The 23,285-nt window shown below is 41.5% G+C and overlaps 1 protein-coding gene across 2 annotated transcripts in view; it reads right to left on the reverse strand.

Annotated features, from left to right (window-relative positions):
* Window positions 1-23,285, reverse strand: part of MXRA8 (matrix remodeling associated 8) — a 48,258-nt gene that overhangs the window by 5,050 nt on the left and 19,923 nt on the right. For both annotated transcript variants that reach the window (XM_040325867.1, XM_040325868.1), the window contains 6 exons: window positions 18,179-18,202; window positions 13,324-13,629; window positions 11,552-11,653; window positions 6,246-6,755; window positions 3,000-3,158; window positions 1,068-1,098 (listed from right to left, as the gene is read on the reverse strand). In XM_040325867.1, the coding sequence (XP_040181801.1) occupies window positions 1,068-1,098; window positions 3,000-3,158; window positions 6,246-6,755; window positions 11,552-11,653; window positions 13,324-13,629; window positions 18,179-18,202 (1,132 nt within the window). The remainder of the gene's footprint in view (window positions 1-1,067; window positions 1,099-2,999; window positions 3,159-6,245; window positions 6,756-11,551; window positions 11,654-13,323; window positions 13,630-18,178; window positions 18,203-23,285) is intronic.

Consider the following 23,285-nt stretch of genomic DNA (forward strand, 5'->3'; position numbering starts at 1 on the left):
AAATTTTCCATCGTTTACGTTGTTTGCGTAAATCGTTCGCAAATAGGGCTTTGCGTAAGTTACGTTCACGTCGAAAGCATTGACTATTTTCAACGTGATTTCGCGCATGCGCACCGGGATACGTCCACGGACGGCGCATGCGCCGTTCGTAAAAAGCGTCAATTACGTGGGGTCATACTAGATTACCATACAACACGCCCACTCCAAGCCTACTTTGAATTAGGCGGGCTTACGGGATTTACGTAATGCCGGCCCACATCTGGGAGCAAGTTCTTTGTGGATACCCTACGAGCCACTCTGATTTACGGCGGCGTATCGCATATGAGATGCGCTACGCCCGCCTAAATATACGCCCGTTTTTGTGGATCTGACCCCATGTGTCTAAGCATGTACAGTGGAACCTCGGATTGCGAGTAACGCGGTCAACGAGCGTTTCACAATACGAACAACGTATTAAAAAAAATCCTAATTCGGTTTGCGAGTGTTGTCTCGCAAACTGAGCAGGATTCAGGCCAAAGCGGTGTGCAGTACCGTGTTGGCCTGAAGTGGTGTTCATCCGCTGACACCCGCAATCACATAGGGACCAATGTATGTCCCGTTTTCATCCGCAAACGGATGGATAAAAATGCGGACATACGGTCCGCACATGTGAAAGGGGCCTAAATTGTCAGGAAAAATCTGTGTACCACGTGAGCACATACTGTAGCCAGTCTGTGGGAGGCAGAATTATTGTTGGTTTGTAGGGGATTGAATACTTATTTTGCTCACTGAACTGCAACTTAATTTATAGCATTTGTATCAAGTGTTTTTTTCTGGATTTTTGGTTAATATCCTGTCTCTATCAATTAAAATACACCTATGATAACAATTATAGACCCTTCATTTCTTTGTAAATGGGAAAACTTTCAAAATCAACAGGGGATCAAATAATTATTTTCCCCACTGTACAAACCTTTTACATGCTGTAATTTGACACTGTTTCGAAGTCTGTACATCTTTTTTCTGATACACTAATAAAATATATATTTGACTATAAAGTGATACATATGGAATCAAACGTTACTTACGGTTGAGGTTTGGCCATGTGATAACCATAACCTGTGAAGTAGAAACAATGGATTCAAACACTCGGACTAATGATGATAAAAAAACATCAATATGACCATCTTTGTTGCCCATGGGTATTTTTCAAAAACAAGGCTTACTTTATTTCCAGTAAAAGCCATAACACTCTAGTGTGTCCACACAATAATCCCCCTTTTGAATTTTTGAAGATGCCTAATGTAAAGTTTATGTAAACTCTAATGCCGCGTACACACGTACACATCGTACGCGTACACATTGGGCTTTTGCCCGGCCAAATCACATCAGAATTCCAACGGAAAAAAAAATAGAAGGTGTTCTATATCTAAACTCTGATGGAATTCATCGGAATTTCCGATGAAAAAACTCAGATGGGGCTACACACGATCAGAAAATCCGATGGAAAAAGTCCATTGGACTTTGAACTTTTTCCATTGGAAATTCCGCTCTGATCGTGTGTACGGGGCATAACAATGAACTTCTCTTATTTGGTCCCTATGAATTTGTTAAATAAAGTTTAAAAGCCTTTTTTTACATCCGTTTTGTAATTAAAAAAAATACTGTTCATCTTATTTAAAAATGAGAAGTGTTGTGAGCTGATAATATCCTGTGATCACTGCCTGTGTGGCCACATTCAGTACCTCTACTTACTCTTCTACCTCTAGAACAATGAGCATTTAACCCACCCACTGCAAGGAATATTTTTGGATTACTTTGCAAGTCCGCTTTAAAAAAAAAAAACCCTTGGGCCAAATCCTCAAAATCGTAGCCTAACTTAATTTTTCCCATTTAAGTTACACTGGCGGGAAATTTCTACCTAAGTGCCCGATCCACAAAGCACTTACCTAGAAATTTCACGCAGTGTAACCTAAATTCTCCCGGCGCAAGGCGGTCCTGTTATCCAGGGGGCGATGACAATTTAAATGAGGCGCGCTCCCGCGCCGGGCGTACTGCGCATGCTCGTGACGTCATTTTCCCGACGTGCATCGCGCGAAATTACGTTACGCCGGGCTTTGTGGATTGCGGCAGGACAATTAAGTTGCGACGGGTTAAAAAAAAGATACGGCGAAAAAAAAAAATCAAATTTAAAAAAAAATCGCCGCGATCAAAAAAAAGGTCTGTTTTTACAAGGTGTAAACAGTTTACACCTTGTAAAAGCAGCCCTAATTTTACGCATGCAAACGTAAACTTACGGAGAAAAAACAAAGCTGAAAAGCTTTGTGGATCTCCATAAGTCCTCATTTGCATACGCAAAGCGGCATTTCGACGCGAAATGCCCCCAGTGGCGGATGCGGTACTGCATCCTAAGATCCGACAGTGTTAGTCTCTTACAGATGTCGGATCTTCTGCCTATCTTTGGAAAACTGCTTCTGAGGATCAGTTCCAAAGATAGGCACAGGGATACGCAGGCGGAACAGCAGATCCGCCTGCGTATCCCTTTTGAGGATTTGGCCCCTTGTATTTAGCCTTCTTAATGACTTAAATGCATTTTCAAAAATGACAAAATTTCAGCAAACTGTCCTGCCGAAATGTACGGCAAAGCAACAACTCCTGATTTTACTCATCCCTATCATTATGAAAAACTAAGGGGGTGCTTATGGAGTCCTACCATTATTTCACAAGAAATCACTTTTTAGGTACTTTTTTTAATTGGTTGACAGCCAGGCAACTCAGTAATCTAAATGTAATAAACAATTTATTACATTAATACATTTCTCTTTGGGCCAATGCTTCTATTTTTTACTTTCTGGTCCCCTAGCCTGCTGTTATGCTTTAGGTAAACTGATATAGGCATGCCGTTGTATTCTTTGTTTTTACATGAAATTGCAGCTGACACACTTCTCGCAGACGGTTGGCTAGCCTGGGGCTGCTCTTGTTGTGTTTGCTACGTGTCAGAGTCTGCAAGCTTCACTTACCTTTTCTGCAATGTTTGCGGGTGATGAGAATTACAGCTGTGAGCAGGAGAAGGAAGAGTAGAAGGGTTGCCAGGATGTATCCGAGCTGCTGGAAGAAATGCAGCCTGTTTTCCGGAATTATAACATTGATCACTTTGTTTTCCCGGATGATGGTGGAATCTGTGGGCATGAAAACAACCAAGTGGGGAAAATGTAACACAAAATTATAAAAAAAATTATAATCCAGGCAACAAGTGAAACCAGTTAGTGAGTTTCTAATACCATCCAAAAAACATTGCAACTGTGCTAAGGCCAGATAGAACCATTAATTTACCTTAAAGCTGAACACCATGCAAATATAAAAAATACAGAAGAATTCTGTTATTTAACAAAAAAAAAATCTAAAGTGCAACTAGTATGAGCACCTAAAGTTGACTTGCATTCTCCCTATACAGCAGTACTCAGACTGGTAGAGGGAGTGGCAGCACATGGGGTCAGTCATTTGTTTTGCATTCACATGTGCTGACAAGTAAAATGCTGAAAGAAGGAAAGCGCAGAGAGATAACCTCATCAGTATGTTGATGCTCCTTCATTACGCAATCACAGACCGGGGCAGTAAGGCGATCTTAAAGTGGAGCTCCAGCCCCCCTTCCTCCAAAAATTAAGTCAGCCGCTACAAAAACTGTAGCACCTGACTTTTAATATTAGGACACTTACCTGTCCAGAGATCCCATGAAATCGGCACCCCAGCCCGATCGGCTCTCGTGTGCTGCTGCCGCCATTTGTAGTAAGAGATAACAGCCGTGAAGCCTTTCTGCTTCACGGCCGGTTCCCTGCGGTGCATGCGCAAAGCGAGCTGCGCTTTCTTACTGGCCTGGTAGCAAAGAAAAGAGTAGGGGGTGACCTTTCGGGGGACTTTGCCACAGCCAGGTCCCCCAGAAGTGGGGACAGGTACCTGTCAAAAACAAGTACCCGTTCCCCCCTCCCCCCCGTAAGGTCCCAAATGTGACTTTTAATATAATGACACTTACCTGTCCAGAGATCCAGTGATATCCTTTAATCGGCTTTGGGTGCAGGCATTGACATCTCAAGTAAGGGAAACCGCCAGTGAAGCCTTGTGGCTTCACAGTTGGTTCCCTGCTGCGCTACGCTTTGTGAATGGTCCCTTAGTCTTCTGGACCTGTAATGTGTCCCTGAAGACTGCGAGTGAAGGGGGGGGGGGGCGTAACGTCCGGCTCAGAACGCTGCAGCGAATCCGACCGGAAGTGGGTACCTATGAAAACTAGTTACCCCCCCCCCCCCAAAAAAAATTTGCAAAATGTGGCAGTGGAGTGGGGGAGGATGCAAGCAAGCGGAACTTTCCTTTTTAGGGAAAGTTGCACTCTAACTGCAATAGAGAAAAGTCCAGTCACCAGACTGGCTGTGATGGGACTGTGTCAGGACTGAATGGATAGAAATATAAATCCCTTGGCTGGTAAAAATAGTTACCATATACAATATGTAATTCAGTGGGGATAAGAGCACAGAGTGAAACACAGTTACTATTTAGTTCTGCTTAGCAAGAAAGTTAGTCTGGTTATATATTATACATTTTTCTTGTACAATTTTTGTTTTGTTTTACCAAAACCATATAATATGAGGTCATAGTAAATAGTTTACATTTGTATGCAATCAGGCAGGCCTTTGCACTACATTGTTGAATATGAATCTAAAGGAAATTAAGATAATTGTATAATGTAGGCCAGCCGTAGTTTCTATATAGTTAGCTATAGTTGTTTATAGCCGATAGCTATGTTTTACATGTACTGTATATCTAATAATGGTATTATGTTGCATAGACATAAATAAACATGGAGGGTCTGCAGCTGCCTTGAGCCAGTCTAGTCTTGACAAGTCACTGCACTTTTCAATTAAACAATGCCCAGACTATGCAAGTAAAAGTATTTAAATATTCTGAAAAAGTACTTTAAGTCAAGCCCTTGGTCACCCATTGCTATAAGTAATGTGGAGAAGTTCATCTTCAAATATTACAGAAAAAACACAGACATCTTAGCTTATTTCTCATTACTTTCTTCTGTACTAAAATTGTGGCCGGCTGCAACCCGGCCACACACAGCAGGTGTTTCTATGCTGTTACAAACCAATTGAACCCAAAAAAAAAATTCTGAATGAATTACTTCACAGTACAAGCAGCCAGAAAGGTCAGTGCAGGCTTGTTTTAAAGTTCTATTAATGCTTGTTAGAAAAATGTAAATGTTTTAATGTCCATAGTCTAGGCACAGGGGCACTTTAAGAAGAGATGGGGTAACCCTCCAGGTAGGGTTGATTAGCGTACAGAACTCACTGTATAGAGGAGCTTTAAAACTGACGTACATTCCGAATCCCACATTTGGACATAATGTTATGATAGGCATGCCTGAATGATGACATCCTTTTGTACAAGCCCCTCCCCTTTGTGTCATTATTATTATACAGGATTTATATAGCGCCAACAGTTTGCGCAACGCTTTACAACTTCAGGGAAGACAGTACAATTACAATACAATACAGGAGGAATCAGAGAGCCCTGCTCGTTAGAGATTACAATCTAGAAATTTGATTATTTTAAGACCCAGTTCTAGAGTGGTCAATTAGAGGCAGCATGATATCCGCATTATATCCACATAAACTGTATGTATAAATCACAAACAAGACAAAAGACAGATGGTTTCAAGCCCACCAGAAGTCTTGGCAGTGGGAAACTAGTGCCATTGTGGTACATAGAGCTGTGTAAAGTGTAAGGCCGGGTTCACAGTAGCTGCGACCGCGGTTCCCAGCAGGGGGTCTGGTGTGTTCCTGTTCTCATTTCAGGGATGCCTCAATTCAGACCTGAAACGGAGCCAAAGACGTACAGGACCCTTTTCCAGTGCGGACCGCGGCTCCCCCCCGAAGCTGTGTAAACCAGCTCCATTGAGAGACGGTCACAGTCTCCTGTCACGCATATTGGATGTGGAGAAACCCACATCCATTTTTGCATAAGTGTGAACCCAGCCTAAAGATAGTTTACAAAGAAGTGCACCACTAAGCAACCAATCAGATTTCAGTTTAGTGACATCAGAGCTAAGAGTAGGTAATTTCAATTACAAACATTATTGACAAAAATATCTTTGACAGCCAGGTTCAGAAACCACCAAGGCTTAGTTAAAACAACAGCAGTAAACCAACAGTGAGCTACAGAATTTCTGCTGATAAATAAATGTTGCAGTGAGCTGCTTACTGATACTTTACCTTTGGCTGGAGCTGCTGCGGTCTCCTTGATGGTTTTCTCTGGTTCCTCTACCTTGGGAGGCTCTCTGGGAGGCTCTTTAGGAAGTTCTTTTGGTGGTTCCCTAGGTGGATCGTCGATTTTTAGATGAAAGATTCTACGTTCATGAAGTCCACAGTAATGATGGTGAAGATGGCAAGAGTAGGTTCCTTCATCTCCTCTTGTCAGATTCGATATATGAAGGGAAAAGTCTCCATTGGCAAATGCTTCATCTGTGATGTTCATCTTTCTCCTGATGAAGAGAGGACCATATGACCGCTGCTCTCCAGAAGCATACATGTCGATCAATCGATCGGCTCTGTCATGCGGAATTCCTGGGGCTTGCCGATCCCAATGTACCACTTGCTGGTCTGCTTCACGGTGGCGGTCGGTCCACATGTGATTCCAGTTCTCACAAGGCAGTACCACATCAGTGCCAATCAAAGCTAGAATAACAACTTTTTCTCCATCCCAGTACATCTTCACTTTACGTTCTAAGAGAGAAGAAGTATTTTCCATAAAAAAAAATGCTAAACCACTATCGCTGTTTCTGATTAAGGATTCTAACAGCAATGCCAAAGAGTCCAAAGTAACATTTTGCAATATATGTGTTTCTTAAACTAAGCTTAAAGGGGATAAAAAATGAATTACACAGCAGGATCCAATTTGTTATTGTTAACTGCAGCCTTGTGACTTGCTTTTTCTGCTTCCCTGTCTAACCCCATATACATTTCCTCATCTGGCAGCAGCAGAAAACATTCCCAAGCTATAAATTAAATGCTGATCCATGCTGAAGCTGCTTATATATATTTTGCTGCTTTTTAGCACGTGTGCAAATCTTTACAAATTTTAAGGGAGATAAATTTAATTAAGCGCTTTACTACAGGCCACCGTCAATTGATCTTGTTCTGGGAGTACGTCATATGATGTCCTCGCCTTGCAGAGCCACTAGGGGGCGCGCGCACGCACCCGTCGCGTTACTGGGAATCCGATCCGGGCACCCACGATTGCCCAGTAACTGAGCAGGACCGTGGATCTCTGTGTGTAAACACAGAGATCCAAGTCCTGTCAGGGAGAGGAGACCGACGCTGTGTCCCTTGTACATAGGGACACAGATCAGTCAGCTCCCCCAGTCAGTCCCCTCCCCCTACAGTTAGAATCACTCACTAGGATTCACATTTAACCCCTTGATCGCCCCCTAGTGTTAACCCCCTTCCCTGCCAGTCACATTTACACAGTTATCAGTGCATATTTATAGCACTGTTCTCTGTATAAATGTGAATGGTCCCAAAATAGTGTCAAAAGTGTCCGATGTGTCCGCAGCAATATCGCAGTCATGATAAAAATCACTGATAGCCGCCATTACTAGTAAAAAATAGATAAATAAAATGCTATAAATCTATCCCCTATATTGTAGCCGCTATAACTTTTTGCGCAAACAAATCAATATACGCTTATTGCGATTTTTTTTTACCAAAAATATGTAAAAGAATACGTATCACCAAAACTGAGGAAATAAAATGTTTTTTATATATTTTTGGGGATATTTATTATAGCAAAAAGTACAAAATATTGTTTTTTTTTCAAAATTGTCACTCTTCTTTTGTTTATAGCAAAAAAAAAAAACACAGAGGTGATCAAATACCACCAAAAGAAAGCTCTATTTGTGGGATAAAAATTATTAAAATTTTATTTGGGTACAGTGTTGCATGTTGCAATTGTCATTCAAATTGTGACAGCGCTGAAAGCTGAAAAATGGCTTGGGCAGGAAGGGGGTGAAAGTGCCCTGTATTGAAGTGGTTAAAGTCATAGGGGCAGATCCACAAAAGAATTACGCCGGCGTATCTATTGATATGCCGCGTAATTTTAAATTTCCCACGTCGTAACGTTGTTTTGTATCTACAAAACAAGATACGACTACATCTCGGATCGATCCGACAGGCGTACGTCTTAGTACGCTGTCGGATCGTAGATGCATTTTTCCGCCGGCCGCTAGGTGGCGTTTCCGTCTAATTCCGCGTTGAGTATGCAAATTAGCTAGTTACAGCGATCCACGAACGTACGTCCGACCGGCGCACTTTTTTACGTCGTTTGCGTTCGGCTTTTTCCGGCGTATAGTTACCCCTGCTATTATGAGGCGTACTCAATGTTAAGTATGGCCGTAGTTCCCGCGTCGAATTTTAAATTTTTTACGTCGTTTGCGTAAGTCGTTCGCGAATAGGGATTTGCGTAGAATGAAGTCATCATCGTAAGCATTGGCTTGTTCCGATTTAATTTCGAGAATGTGCACTGGGATACCCCCACAGACGGCACATGCGCCGTTAAAAAAAAAACGTTGTTTACGTCGGGTCACAACGTATTTACATAAAACACGCCCCCATCACATCCATTTGAATTGCGCGCCCTTACGCCGCCAAAGATACACTACGCCGCCGTAACTTACGGCGCAAATTCTTTGAGGATTAAAAAAAAAAAAAAAGTTACGGCGGCGTAGTGTATGTTAGATACGCTACGCCCGGCGGATATATGCGCCGATGTACGTGGATCTGCCCCATAGTCTCTGGTATGTGTGTGGCTGTTGTGTGCATTGGGGGTGTGGGGGCTTAAAGCACATCTAAACCCAAGAACAAACATTTTATGCAACACAGATTACCAACATTGTTGTAGCAGCTGCATTCGTTTTTTGTTTTTTTTTATCTGGTGATCTAGCCAGTAACACACTACATGTCCCAGGGTGACAATGCTCACTAATTGAACTATATCTTTTAAAGGAGCATTGTTGTCATGCTAGACAGGTCTTCTGATTTATATTACAAAAATCTCCCCCTTCTCCTTATCTTCACAACAAGGGGGGACATGTTCTGTAATCACAGAGAGTGCTTGTAAGGCAAATAATGGTGTTTTGGCTTCCAGTTCAGTGCAAAGAAATTTAAAAGGACACTGGATTTCTATCAGGATCTACAGGTATTGTTCTGCACTTGCAGAAAATGTTCTTAGTTTGAAGAAAGAAAATGAATGCAGTCATCATATTTGGGGACTTGTAAGCTGCAATATATTTAGGCCCGGATTCACATAAATCGGCGCATATTTATGCGAGCTCAGCCTATCTAATATACGCCGACGCAGCGCACAGAGGCAAGCACTGGATTCACAAAGCACTTGCCTCCAAATCTACGCTGGGTTTCTTAAGGCCCTGTACACACGAGTGGATATCCGATGAAAACGGTCCGCCGGACTGTTTCCAGCGGACATTTCTGCTCCAGATTTTGATCTGATGGGCTGTACACACCATCAGATCAAAATCCCCGCGGAAAACATACGTGGTGACGTGGCCGCGCCGTCGCCGCGACGATGACGCGGCGACGTGCGCGACCCTGGAAGGTAAATACTTCCACGCATGCGTCGAATCACTTCGACGCATGCGAGGGATGGGGATCGGTTGGACTTATCCGGTGAGTCTGTACAGACGACCGGATAAGTCCGCCGGACAGGTTTCCAGCGGATAGATTTCTTAGCATGCTAAGAAATTTTTATCCGCTTGAAAAACGGTCGGCTGGAAAAATGTCCGCTGAAAAATGTCCGCTAGGCCGTACACACGACCGGATTTGTCTGCTGGAACTGATCCGCGGATAAATCCCAACGGACAGATCCGGTCGTGTGTACGGGGCTTAACTCGTCGTAAGTGGAAGTGGGCGTGAGCCATGCAAATGAGGCGTGACCCCATGTAAATGATGTATTGAGCGTCATAAAGATACGAATAACGTACGCCGCATGCGCCGTCCCGTGAACGCATCCCAGTGCGCATGCTCAGAATCACGTCGAAACAACTGCCTAAGATACGTCGAATCACTGCCTACGACGTGAACGTAACCTACGCTTAGCCATATTCACGAACTACGTAAACGACGTAAAATACGACGGCTGTGTTCCCTGGTCCATAGCTTTGTATGAGTTGCGCCTCCTATATGGGGAATAACTTTACGCCGGAAGTAAGTCTTACGCAAACCGCGTATATAATGCGCTGGGCGCAACTACGTTCGTGAATCGCCGTATTTCACTCATTTGCATATTTGAATCGAAAATCAATGGGAGCGCCAGCGTAAATATGCTCCCACGATACGCCGGTGTAGGAAAGTTTTGGTCGGTCAGATGCAGACTATTTTCAGGCGTATCTTGGTTTCTGGTTCGGCGCATAGGTGCGACAGCGCACATTTGTACTTACGACAGCGTATCTCAAGATACGTCGGCGTAAGTGCTTTGTGAATCCGGGCCTAAATGTTTTTTGGAGCTTAGATATATTTGAAGCTTTCTTCCTATCAGCAAAGAGGAAGAACAGCATTACAGAGAAGGGCTTGTTTAGGGTGAGTAGAAGCATGAAAATCTGAATTTCATAGGAATTTTTTTTAACTATAAGGCCTTGTTCAGACGTGTGGGCTGAGGGGCGGTAAAAGCAAGCAGTTGAGCTGTGGTTTTACTGGCCCCTTAAGCCTACCTGAACAAGCAGACGCAGCTACTCAGGGCTGCACACAAGCCGCAGCCACAATGCTTTGCAGCAGCAGCAAAAATGAATCAACAATCAGCAGGAGGTACCACTGCCAAATGTGACCCATTCAAGTGAATTCTTCAGTGCACCACAGCAGCCCTGCAAGCCGTTGCAGCGCAGTGGTTCAGCATGTTCAGCATTAAAAAAAACAGTGAGGAGGCAACATATTAATGTATCACATGTATAAATAAGCCCTAAGAGTCCTTGCGCATTGGCAGCTGAGCCAGTTCACATATGAATAAGCCTAAAGAGTTTTTGCGCACGGGCAGCTGGGCTCAATCAACATAAATGCCAGTACAATTGTCGTGCCTGGGCAGCCCACGTGCAGCATACAGCCTCCCATAGAAAGCTGAAATGATTCCACGCAGTGGCTATTTTTGACCCCTAAGGGAGCTGCTGCCTAGGGCAACTTCCAAGGCATGGTATGGCAGGGCCCAGATCCTTTTTTATATATTAACTCTTTCTCCTTCCTCCTTCCTCCCTCCTCCGGGGCCCCTGGGGACCATCGGGCCCCTTACAGGTGTAATACCTGTACCCCCCTGATGGTGGCCCTGCCTGAGATGCCTAGGTAGGGGAATGGCATCACAATTTACATTGAATAGGCTCAGACACCCATGTGCAAGACCACTTATAAAAGGTCTAATTTAAAATTAGTTGAATGTATTATTATGACATTACTCCCTCACTTATGTGAACAGTCTGGCATCCACATTTCTAATGCCCTTGCCCTGTGAAGTTTATTCTCACCTGACTTGGTGGTGTTCAGCTGGACTCTGACTGTTTCATCCAGGTGACAGTAGTGATGATGGAGATTACAGGAATATAAACCCTGATCATTTACTGATACACCTTTCCACAGGCAATGGTTCCATAAAAAAGAAAGAGACACAAGATTATTATCATGATAATTTCAAATAGACTGCTATTTATGTTAATACTTAATAAAAGGAAAAGAGAAACATTATTTGCAATGTACTATGCTGTGCATTTGGCAACCATGCTATTTGAAGGCAGAGCCAGTGGCGGACCTACCATTTGTGCAGACTGTGCAGCTGCACAAGTATCTTTCAGGAGATAGGGGCCTAATTGCACTAGAATTGGGTTAGGCTAGTGCTAAGATTCCCTGCTGGTGGATAGTGGTTTATTCTAAGGGATCATTCACACTAGCGTTCTGCAATGTGTGCTGGGAGATGCGGGCCTGATGTGCCAATCTTCTTTTTTACAGAACTTTATTAAAATCATCAGAATGCTTCCCCTATTTTTATTTGACACCAGTTTGGACTAGTATCCATCTCGAGGTGTGCATGTGTATGTTTGCTGGGCCGGGACAAGGGGTGGGCAGAAGGGACGGCTGCCCAGGGAGCTGTGGTATCATGTGAGGTGGGGGGAGCACCGCATGGAGATTGGGGGAGGAGATTTGTGTTAATTGTTATAGGTGGGAACATTTGGGTGGTGTGCGCTAGGTATGGTGATTTTGGGGAATTTGTGTTTGGCAGGGGGTATAGGCTCAAACGCTGGCATGTTTGTCTTTGGCTCTAGATTACCTTGTCCTGGCACTGTATGTACTGTATGTATCTATGCATGTATCTATTTACAGAAAATACATGTTTGCAGATGGGCATTAGTTAGCAGGAAAGGGGCAGGGGGATTGCCCTTGCACAGGGTGCCTTTGAGGTCTACAGTATGTATTATTTTCTCTTGAACCACTGGCCTTAAAGAAGAACCAAGATTCACATTTCTAAACAACATTTATGACAGGCACATGGCATCAAAATTATTTATTTGTCGTCCGTTTGCAAATATAAAGTATTTTTAGTGTATGAAATAAGCAAATACCAGGAGGCAATATGAGTTTTAAATGTGCCACACACACAAATTATTATAAAAGTTATTCAAGCTTATTTATAGCTATTTAAAATGAAAAAAAAAAATGGATAAAAAAACATCTTTACAGATGACATGCAGTTATTCTAGTTCGCGTGACATTTTTCACTGTAGTATGGCTTCTTCAGGAGATACCGGAGATACTGCATATGTAAACACTATAAATTAAAGAATAACATATCAAACAAACCAATAACATCATATCATACAGTAATTTACTGTATGATCAGATGCTATTGGTTTGTTTGATTGATATGTTATTCTTTAATTCACACTGTTTACATATGTAGTATCTCCGGTAACTCCTGAAGAAGCCATTTTACAGTGAAACATGTCGAATGAACTAGAATAACTGCATGTCATCTGAAAATGTGTTTTTTATTCAGTTTTTGGAATTTTAGATATGTATAAATAAACTTGAATACGTTTTATACAAATTTCTGTGTGTGGCACCTTTAAAACCCCTATTCCCTTCTGGTATTTGCTTATTTCAAAAAAATTCAAGGGGTGTGGTGCCTTTGATTCTCAGGCACTCAGCCTTTCCTGCAATACTTTTTATTTTTAGTATATGTTTATCGAGATGTAGTATACAGCTGTTTTAGGGTTTTCATTAAATTTTACAGAAATATAAATACCTTTTATCACCAAGGAGAAATTGCCATCTCGGAAGGCGTTTGGTGACACCAGGATACGGCCTTGGTTATATCCGCCATATAAGCGTTGCTCTCCAGCAGAAAACATGTCCAGCAGCCGCTCCCCACGGTAGAACCCCTGACTGCTAATCAGGTCCCAGTGTAGAACGCGCTGCCTGTCTAGAAGGTTGTCCTGTGTCCATACCATGCGATAGCTCTGACAAAGCAAGAGGGCCTGGGAGCCAGTATGTGCACTGATGTTATTTACAGATACCACCACACTCTCTGGGTTCTGCTGGCTGGCGGGCACTGTCGGAAAAAAGAACAAAATGTCAAAGGCATTGTTAGTTATTTTTAACAAAATGCAGGATTGATGTAGCGCCAACAGTGTGCATAGCACCTACAATAAAGATACAATATGTGCAGCATCTTGCAGTAATCCACACTAACCAGAAGAGACACATAAGTTGCAACAATTTTTTTTTTATTGACTAATAGGACTGAACTCTGATAAACGTAGTCTAGTATTATGCACCTGGTGAATTATCTTTCTTATTGTGCACAACCTGGGCTAGTTTTGAATTGTTTAAGGGGTGTCATTTTCCTTTCTTTTAAATCTACATTCTATGTGTAGCCAGTTGCTTAGCTAGGAGTGTAGAGGGGGGGAAACATTGACTCCTACTCTCTGTGGCTGCTGCCCTGTAGTGCTGAACGTCATAACAGCTGAGAGGAGGGAGCTGCTGAGCAGGAAGAGTTCAATGGACTGAGTCAGGCAGCACTGCACTGTGGGAACTGTAGTCCAGAGGAGAGAGACTCTACTGTATTTAAGAGCTTTTCGAACTGCATCCCCCAGAGAAAGATTAGCTGGAGTAGGGAAAGAGCTGCATTTTCTCAGGCTATACAGGACACAGCTTCCTCTTGCAAAGAGGGAGCCCAGAGAGAGCACATCGCTGTCTACTGTGCACCATTACTGCTGCATTTTGGCGGTCTAAACAGGATCCATAAGTCCTGAGTTCAGGGGTGATGGCAGAGGCACCTAAGTGAGCTGTAATATTGCTGGGACTGGTGCTATGGGGTTTTATCTATTTGCTGCTTGAGACACTGAACCCTTTAGGAACTGACCATACAGCCATCTAGTAGCCTTACTGCTGCTTGCAGGCTTGACTGGGACTATTCTCATGTGTGTCAATAGTACATTTGGGCCCAAATGTTAACCGGCTTAAGACTAAAGACTGCCCCTGTACAGCTGCTATACAGAGAACTTCACTTACTGCCTATGGTAAGAGGTACCTCTCATGGGACATTGCACCATATCTTGGATATCCCCCTAAAGTGCACTTTAGACTAGTCATATAGTATTACTATTCACAGTTATGCTTATATGCACCGTTTTATTGCTGACTTAGTTAATCCCAATATCCAATATACAGAACTCTATTGAAAAATTACTTTAGCACAGTGATTAAACAGTCTAGCAGACTGTGTCGAACCCTACCTTCTATATGCTCAAACCACCATTTACTCTAACCCATACCAATTAACTTAGTTCATTTACCACTTAATGGTCTTCTGTCTATTTCCTAATACTAATTCACAGTTTAGTTTAAGCTATTCACATTTGTGTTCCTTTAAGTGCATGCAGCAACTTTCACTCCACTAGGTGTGCCAGGGGTGCTGATTTTGGAGTTGAGGTGCCGCTTTGTTTTTGCCTGATGATCTGACCAGTAACACTCCTCCTGTATTAGAGAGTCCCCACTCTGGATGAAATATAAAGAAAGGGGAAAGGTCTGGTGTCCCCAGTAACACACTTCCATCCCTGTAACATATAATAAAATGAAGGATTCGCCCTGGGACTTTAAATGAAGTGGGTGGATGAAAGAGCAACATCGGACAGCAGCATTGTCAGTCTGGGGGGAGGGGAGTGTGAGATGCACTAGCAGGTTTAGATACACTAACAAACTGAAGCCAAACTCCAGTTAACACCTTATAAGCAGTTACAGCCATTATTTTCCTTTTGGGATAAAGGTTTTACATAAATAAAAGCTGACCATTCTAAGCGCACCTGCTAGTGTTATATGGTTTGTCTCATCTCTGTAACTGATACATTCTGCTGGGGAGCTTGTTCTTTTGAAAAAACAAACTTACTGGCTCGATCACCAGATGAAAATCGAAGAATAAAAGCCTAAAAATGAAAATGAATGCAGCCATCACATTTAAGAAATGGTTAAGCTGCAATATGATACATGTTTGCTTTTGGGTTTAATGCCACTTTAAATATTGCATTTTTTTTTATCCTTTAGCACTCACTTCCAATAATAAATCACCAAAAGTGATACTGTCTCCCAAGATGTTCATAACCATGATTGAGTAAAAATAGAAGAAATTAATATATGTTGTAAATTCATTTTTGAAACATAAAAAAAGATAACACATAAATCCATAAGAAATGCTGTAACATTCCATTTAGATATACTGTACACTCAGTTCAAATATCCTTTCTGCAGCTCCGGGAATAACTGGCAGTCACTCAGGGTTAGGGGATTACAGGGTTCACTTTGTTCTGAGTACACGTAGGTCCCTAGTTATGTATTAATAAGCCCATAAAAAACAGAAAAAAAGATTGGAAGGGACCAGAGGGGCATAATAGAGTAGAGAAACACAAAAACTGAGAAAAAAAAGTAACCAAATACTAGGGGGAATATAAAGCACGGACAGTAGGTATACTGTATTAAAAGAAGAAGATGTAATAAAGGTGAACTTGTGCTTTAAAAATAGGAAGACATTACAGCTAGAATTTCACATTTCAGTGTTATGGAATGTAAGACTTGCAGGTGCCAGTGGATGGATTTCCTATTATCATAACTCTGCTAAATTCCAATATAATGTCTTCATCACTGGCTGGGAGGACAGAAAACTAAATTACAGCGAGAATAAAAATAAGTCCTTCTAAATATTTTAACATCTTGATAGTTCTAAAATTCTGTGTCCATCAAGATTGGCACTTCAAGAAGGTCTACAAGGATCTACAAGGAGACAAAATAAAACACACTGGACAACTGCCACTCATTAAGCCCCATAGTGGCATACAAAAAGTCTTGGAGAAAAACTAGAGTAACTAGAAGAGTTTTAAAGAGTGTGAAAAGTTGAGAACTTCTGTCTATGACCCCATTTGAATAGATTTGTCTGGGCAACCAAGGATACTTTTTTTTATATGAAATGTAAAGAATTAGCACATATGTTTATTAAACTGTGTTCCCTGTATGACTTTCAAGCCTTACTTTAGATACAAAGGGCATCTTAATAGTTTTGAATATTCTCCTAACCTTCTTTTTCCATCACACAGACTTTGTAATATGGATTATATTGTTTATAGCAGACTCTTTTACCCCACAGGAACCCTTATAATAATTCTAGGTCTTTGGGAACCCCACGTGAAATGCCCCTAACATTGGTAGCTAGTGGGAAAAATACCCCCATTGTAGATCACTAAACAGAATATTGGAAAAATACCCCCATGGTAGATCACTAAACAGAATATTGGAAAAATACCCCCATTGTAGATCACTAAACACAATATTGGAAAAATACCCCCATTGTAGATCATTAAACAGAATATTGGAAAAATACCCCCATTGTAGATCACTAAACAGAATATTGGAAAAATACCCCCATTGTAGATCACTAAACACAATATTGGAAAAATACCCCCATTGTAGATCACTAAACACAATATTGGAAAAATACCCCCATTGTAGATCACTAAACAGAATATTGGAAAAATACCCCCATTGTAGATCACTAAACACAATATTGGAAAAATACCCCCATTGTAGATCACTAAACAGAATATTGGAAAAATACCCCCATTGTAGATCACTAAACACAATATTGGAAAAATACCCCCATTGTAGATCACTAAACACAATATTGGAAAAATACCCCCATTGTAGATCACTAAACACAATATTGGAAAAATACCCCCATTGTAGATCACTAAACAGAATATTGGAAAAATACCCCCATTGTAGATCACTAAACAGAATATTGGAAAAATACCCCCATTGTAGATCACTAAACAGAATATTGGAAAAATACCATCATTGTAGATCACTAAACAGAATATTGGAAAAATACCCCCATTGTAGATCACTAAACAGAATATTGGAAAAATACCCCCATTGTAGATCACTAAACAGAATATTGGAAAAATACCATCATTGTAGATCACTAAACAGAATATTGGAAAAATACCCCCATTGTAGATCACTAAACAGAATATTGGAAAAATACCATCATTGTAGATCACTAAACAGAATATTGGAAAAATACCCCCATTGTAGATCACTAAACAGAATATTGGAAAAATACCCCCATTGTAGATCACTAAACACAATATTGGAAAAATACCCCCATTGTAGATCACTAAACACAATATTGGAAAAATACCCCCATTGTAGATCACTAAACAGAATATTGGAAAAATACCCCCATTGTAGATCACTAAACAGAATATTGGAAAAATACCATCATTGTAGATCACTAAACAGAATATTGGAAAAATACCCCCATTGTAGATCACTAAACAGAATATTGGAAAAATACCCCCATTGTAGATCACTAAACACAATATTGGAAAAATACCCCCATTGTAGAAGATCACTAAACACAATATTGGAAAAATACCCCCATTGTAGATCACTAAACACAATATTGGAAAAATATTGGAAAAATACCCCCATTGTAGATCACTAAACACAATATTGGAAAAATACCCCCATTGTAGATCACTAAACACAATATTGGAAAAATATTGGAAAAATACCCCCATTGTACCCCCATATTTATAGACGGCTCTTACCTGAGTATAAATAAACAAGCTGACCTAAAAGAAAAAGAGGAAAAAAAAAGTGTTAATTTAATATTGGGCAGAGGTAACAACTTTTGTTTCATGTTCTGTTCAGCTACTTTCTTCACTAGGCTAAATGCTTTTTTTATAAAGATGACAAAATTTGCCCTAATGCCCCGTACACGCGAGCAGTTATCCCGTCGGAAAAAGAAAAACAATGGTTTTCCCAAAGGAATTCCTCTCAAGCCTGCCTTGCATATACACGGTCACACAAAAGTTTGGTGAACTTTTGACTGCCAAGAACGTAGTGACGTACAACACTACGATGAACCAAGAAAATTAAGTTCAGTGCTTCTGAGCATGCGTCGACTTGACTCTGAGCATGCATGTTTTTTTCCCCATCGGAAAGCATGGCAGTTTTCCAGTGGGAAATAGTTCGATGGAGCTTACACACGGTCGCCATTCCCGACGAAAAGCTCTCATCGCAGTTTTTCCAACGGGAAAACCGGTCGTGTGTACAGGGCATCACAATGCTTTCATCAGTACCAACTTTGTACAACACTGTACAAAGTTGGTACTGATGAGCTGGTTTGTGCTGATTATTTTCAAAGTGGAGTTCCACCCATAAATATAACATTACATCAGTAGTTTTAAAAAAATGTCATTAGTCCTTTACGAAATTTTTTTTTTTTTTTAGATGCCTTCAAAGTGTTGTTGCTAGGCAGAATAGTTAATCTTCCCACTTCCTGCACCTAGGTGCTTAATGCTTCCTAACCTACAACGCACAGACTCCTGGGAATGTAGTGGGTGTAACTTTCCAGGAGTCTGTGCACTCCCCAGTCTCAAAGAATCATGTGACTTGGACAGCACAGGTGCTGAAACCTGATCTGACACTGCTTGTGCAGCACTGAGCATGTGCGAGATCTGCAAGGCTGAAATCCAGGAAGTCATACAGTCTGGCTTCATGATGCCCACACTTAAGATGGCCCCAGTCAATTTCTATTTTATAAAGTGTCTAAATGCTGTAACAACCTAACAAAACGGACCTTAGTTTACAGACTAACTTTACTAGAATACATTAAGCTTGTGTATTACAGGGGTATTTATATTTAAAAAGTGAAATTGTGGCCGGAACTCCGCTTTAAATTTCGTGCTACAAGCTACAAAGCGCTCAAGTGTGAATGGGGCCTCCCACCCTGTGACTTTCTAGAAAGTTACATTGTAGCAGTCTGGTCACTATGAGAGAGCAGAATGAGGAAATGTTACCTGCAGCAGGCTGATGACATCATCTAAGCCTGGGCAAAGAGAGCCCAAGGACTGTTTTTTAATGATAACAGGTAGCTCTTTCTGTGAAATGATACTGTTGCTGTATAATGAAACATGGCAAGAATTTACGCATACAGACTGTTATGCTGCGCACACACGATTGGAAATTTCCGACAAGAAAAATCCGATGTGAGCTTTTGGTCGGAAATTCCGACCATGTGTATGCTCCATCGGACTTTCGCTGTCAGGATTTTCTGCCAACAAAAGATTGAGAGCAGGTTCTCTATTTTTCCGATCAAAAAATCCTATTGGAAAATTTGCTCGTCTGTATGTAATTCAGACGCGCAAAAAACACACATGCTCAGAATCAAGCAGAGGAGCCGAACTGCCTATTGAACTTCATTGATCTCCGCTCGTAGTACGTCTTGTACATCACCCCGTTCTTGAAGGTCAGAATTTCTGTCAAGATTTGTGTGACCGTGTGTATGCAACACAAGTCAACATTCCGTCAGAAAAATCCATGGTTTTCTTGTCGGAATTTCCGATCGTGTGTATGCGGCATTACTGAAATGTCCAGTTTAATGAGTGCAATCCTAACCTATTCTTAATATCTAGTTATATATGAATCAATACAGATTTATTTTAAAGCACGGTATATGTCTGGACATTTCTGCAAGACATCCATATTTCTCCACATTCTGTATTCAAGGGAGGGGGCGAGCATGACACTCCACACCAGGGAGAAAGCCTCGCATCACTGTGTGGAGTTACAGACAGAAGAACAGGAAGTGAGGATTTCTCAGAAGAAATAAGGACATTTAGAAACAAAATGGAAGGATGAGGTAAGTGAAGAAGGACTGCACTGAGGTAAAGGAAGCTATTTAGGTAATTTTTTTTTTTTTACCTTTACAACCCCTTTAACCTGTTTTATATGGGAAAGTTGAAAGGGGTTGTAAAGGTTCATTTTTTATTTTCTAAATAGGTTCCTTTAAGCTAGTGCACTTACCTTTTCCTTCTAAATGTTTTTTTTCTATGTCTGAATTTTTCACTTCCTGTTCCTCCTCAGTAAGCTTGCCCCCATCATCCAAGCCATTCTGGCTGGGGGTTAGTCAGCGCGCACTCCCCCTCCCTTGGGACAACATCCCTACGGGGAGATGACGCTGAACATAGCGTCTCCCCGCAAGGACAAAGAAATAAAATTTAGAAGGGAAATCGAAGGAAAAGATAAGTGAACCAACAATGCACTAGCTTAAAGGAACCTATTTAGAAAATAAAAAACAAACCTTTACAACCCCTTTAACTGCTTAAGGACCGCCTCCTGCACATTTACGGCGGCAGAATGGCACGGCTGGGCACATGCACGTACAGGTACGTCCTTTGCTAGTGCCCAGCCGTGGGTCGCGAGTCCAAAGCTCCGTGACCGGGACCACGGGACCTGCCAACCCGATCACCGCTGGAGTCCCGCAATCGATCCCCAGAGCTGAAGAACAGGGAGAGCTGTGTGTAAACACAGCTTCCCCGTTCTTCACTGTGGCGCCGTCAGCGATCGCCTGATCCCTTTTATAGGGATACACAATCAATGACATCATACCTACAGCCACACCCCCCTACAGTTAGAAACACATATTAGGTCATACATAACCCCTTCAGCGCCCCCTTGTGGTTAACTCCCAAACTGCAATTGTAATTTTCACAGTAAACAATGCATTTTAAATGCATTTTTTGCTGTGAAAATGACAATGGTCCCAAAAATGTGTCAAAATTGTCATGAAAAAAATTGCTGATCGCCGCCATTAGTAGTAAAAAACATTTTTATAAACATTCAATAAAACTATCCCCTATTTTGTAAACGCTATAAATTTTGCGCAAACCAACCGATAAACGCTTATTACCAAAAATAGGTAGAAGAATACGTATCGGCCTAAACTGAGGAAAAAAAATATTTTTTTATATATTTTTGGGGGATATTTATTATAGCAAAAAGTAAAAAATATTGAATTTTTTTCAAAATTGTCAAAATTGACGCTCTATTTTTGTTTATAGCGCAAAAAATAAAAACCGCAGAGGTGATCAAATACCACCAAAAGAAAGCTCTATTTGTGGGAAAAAAAGGACGCCAATTTTGTTTGGAAGCCATGTCGCACGACCGCGCAATTGTCTGTTAAAGCGACATAGTGCCGAATCGCAAAACCTGGCCGGGTCCTTTAGCTGCCTAAAGGTCCGGGTCTTAAGTGGTTAACTTAATTTTCATCTCAAAGATGTGAATGGGTTTTAGGGAAATGTTTGGATTTGGTCACAATATTGTGGAAAAGTAGAGGGAGGAATGCATAAGCTATGTTCCTACTTTATAGCAACTGCTCTGTAATTATGATTTCATTGGCTTTATCTGCAGAATGCTTACAGTGCTGTATTACAAACCCGAGAACACCAACGTATAATAACACAGAAGTAACTTGTTATTTAAGCTATTCAATGTGGGTAACACACAACTAAAATGATGTGTACAGCTCTGAAAAGGACATAAAGAGAAGCATTACATAAAATACTATGTACAAACAAAATCCTATTTCAACTTAAAGTGGAGTTTCCATCCCAAATTTTTTTTGGCATTATTGTGCTCATTAGACCTAAAAAAGTAAAAAATTTAAAAAAAAAATGTTTTTTTTAATCATCTGGAAATGCCTGTTGCTATGTGGTCCCACAAAATCTGCCTTTGGAATCACCTAGGATTCTGACATCATCTCCCTCTAATGCTCCTGGGAAATGTGTGTCATCATTTCCCATGATGCAGTGCGCTGTCCAATTATCACTCCCCATTCAAGACTTCCAGGAAGTAAGTGCTTGTAGGCTTCACAATGCCCACAAGCAAAATGACAACAGTGTAGACATAGTTTTATAAACTTTCTTTTTTGAATATCTATGCGGATCGGCGGCGGATTGTAAAATAGTAAGTGACCGGATTTATAATATAAAAACGCAGGATGAAAGGACATACATTTAAAAAATGCTAATTGTGGTTGGAACTCCGCTTTAACATAACTATATATACAGTATATCACAGCTGCTAGTGTCATTGCTTACTTCAAGATATGTCATTCTTTTGTCAATGCAGCCTGTACAGTGTAGCCACCATATCTACTTATCCTGAAAGTACATAGACCAAGTTTACTTTTGTTCATGTTGCCCTCACTGCTTCTTTGAGACTTCAGGTAGATAACTGGCCTGGGAGGAAGCGTCTTTCTAAAATCACATGACCTGAAAACCAAGAGTTATGCTGTAAGCGGGTTGTCCTATCAGTTTGGCATTATCTAATGCTGATTTGCAATGACCATAATATTGTAGTCCTTAAAGGGGTTGTAAGGCTTTTTATTTTTTAAATAACAAACATGTTATACTTACCTCCACTATGCAGTTCGTTTTGCACAGAGTGGCCCCGATCCTGGTCTTCTGGGGTCCCTCGTGGCTGTCTCGGCTCCTCCCTGAAATAGCTTACCCCCTTCATGGGATGCTCTCTCCCAAGGGGGTTAGCTTGCGGGCACGCTCCCGTGATACAGCCAGCGGCTATAGACTGTATGACTTGGCCCCGCCCCCCAGCGCGTCACATCATTGGATGTGATTGACAGCAGCGCGAGCCAATGGCGGCCAATCAACGCCCAGACTCCGTTTAGGAGTTTGGTATAGCAATCTCTCCTGCTGTGCTATTGTGTTCTGACAGGGGGGCGGCCTACCCGCCATTACACTCCAGCTACCGCCGGTCGTCAGACGTTTTTTGGTCATGACCCTTCAACAGAAGCCGGCCGAATGGCTGGCTTCCGTCGGACCAGCTGCCATACATGTGGGACGAGCGTTGGCC

This window comes from Rana temporaria, chromosome 10, assembly GCF_905171775.1.
Source record: "Rana temporaria chromosome 10, aRanTem1.1, whole genome shotgun sequence".
In the NCBI taxonomy this organism is placed as follows: Eukaryota; Metazoa; Chordata; class Amphibia; order Anura; family Ranidae; genus Rana; species Rana temporaria.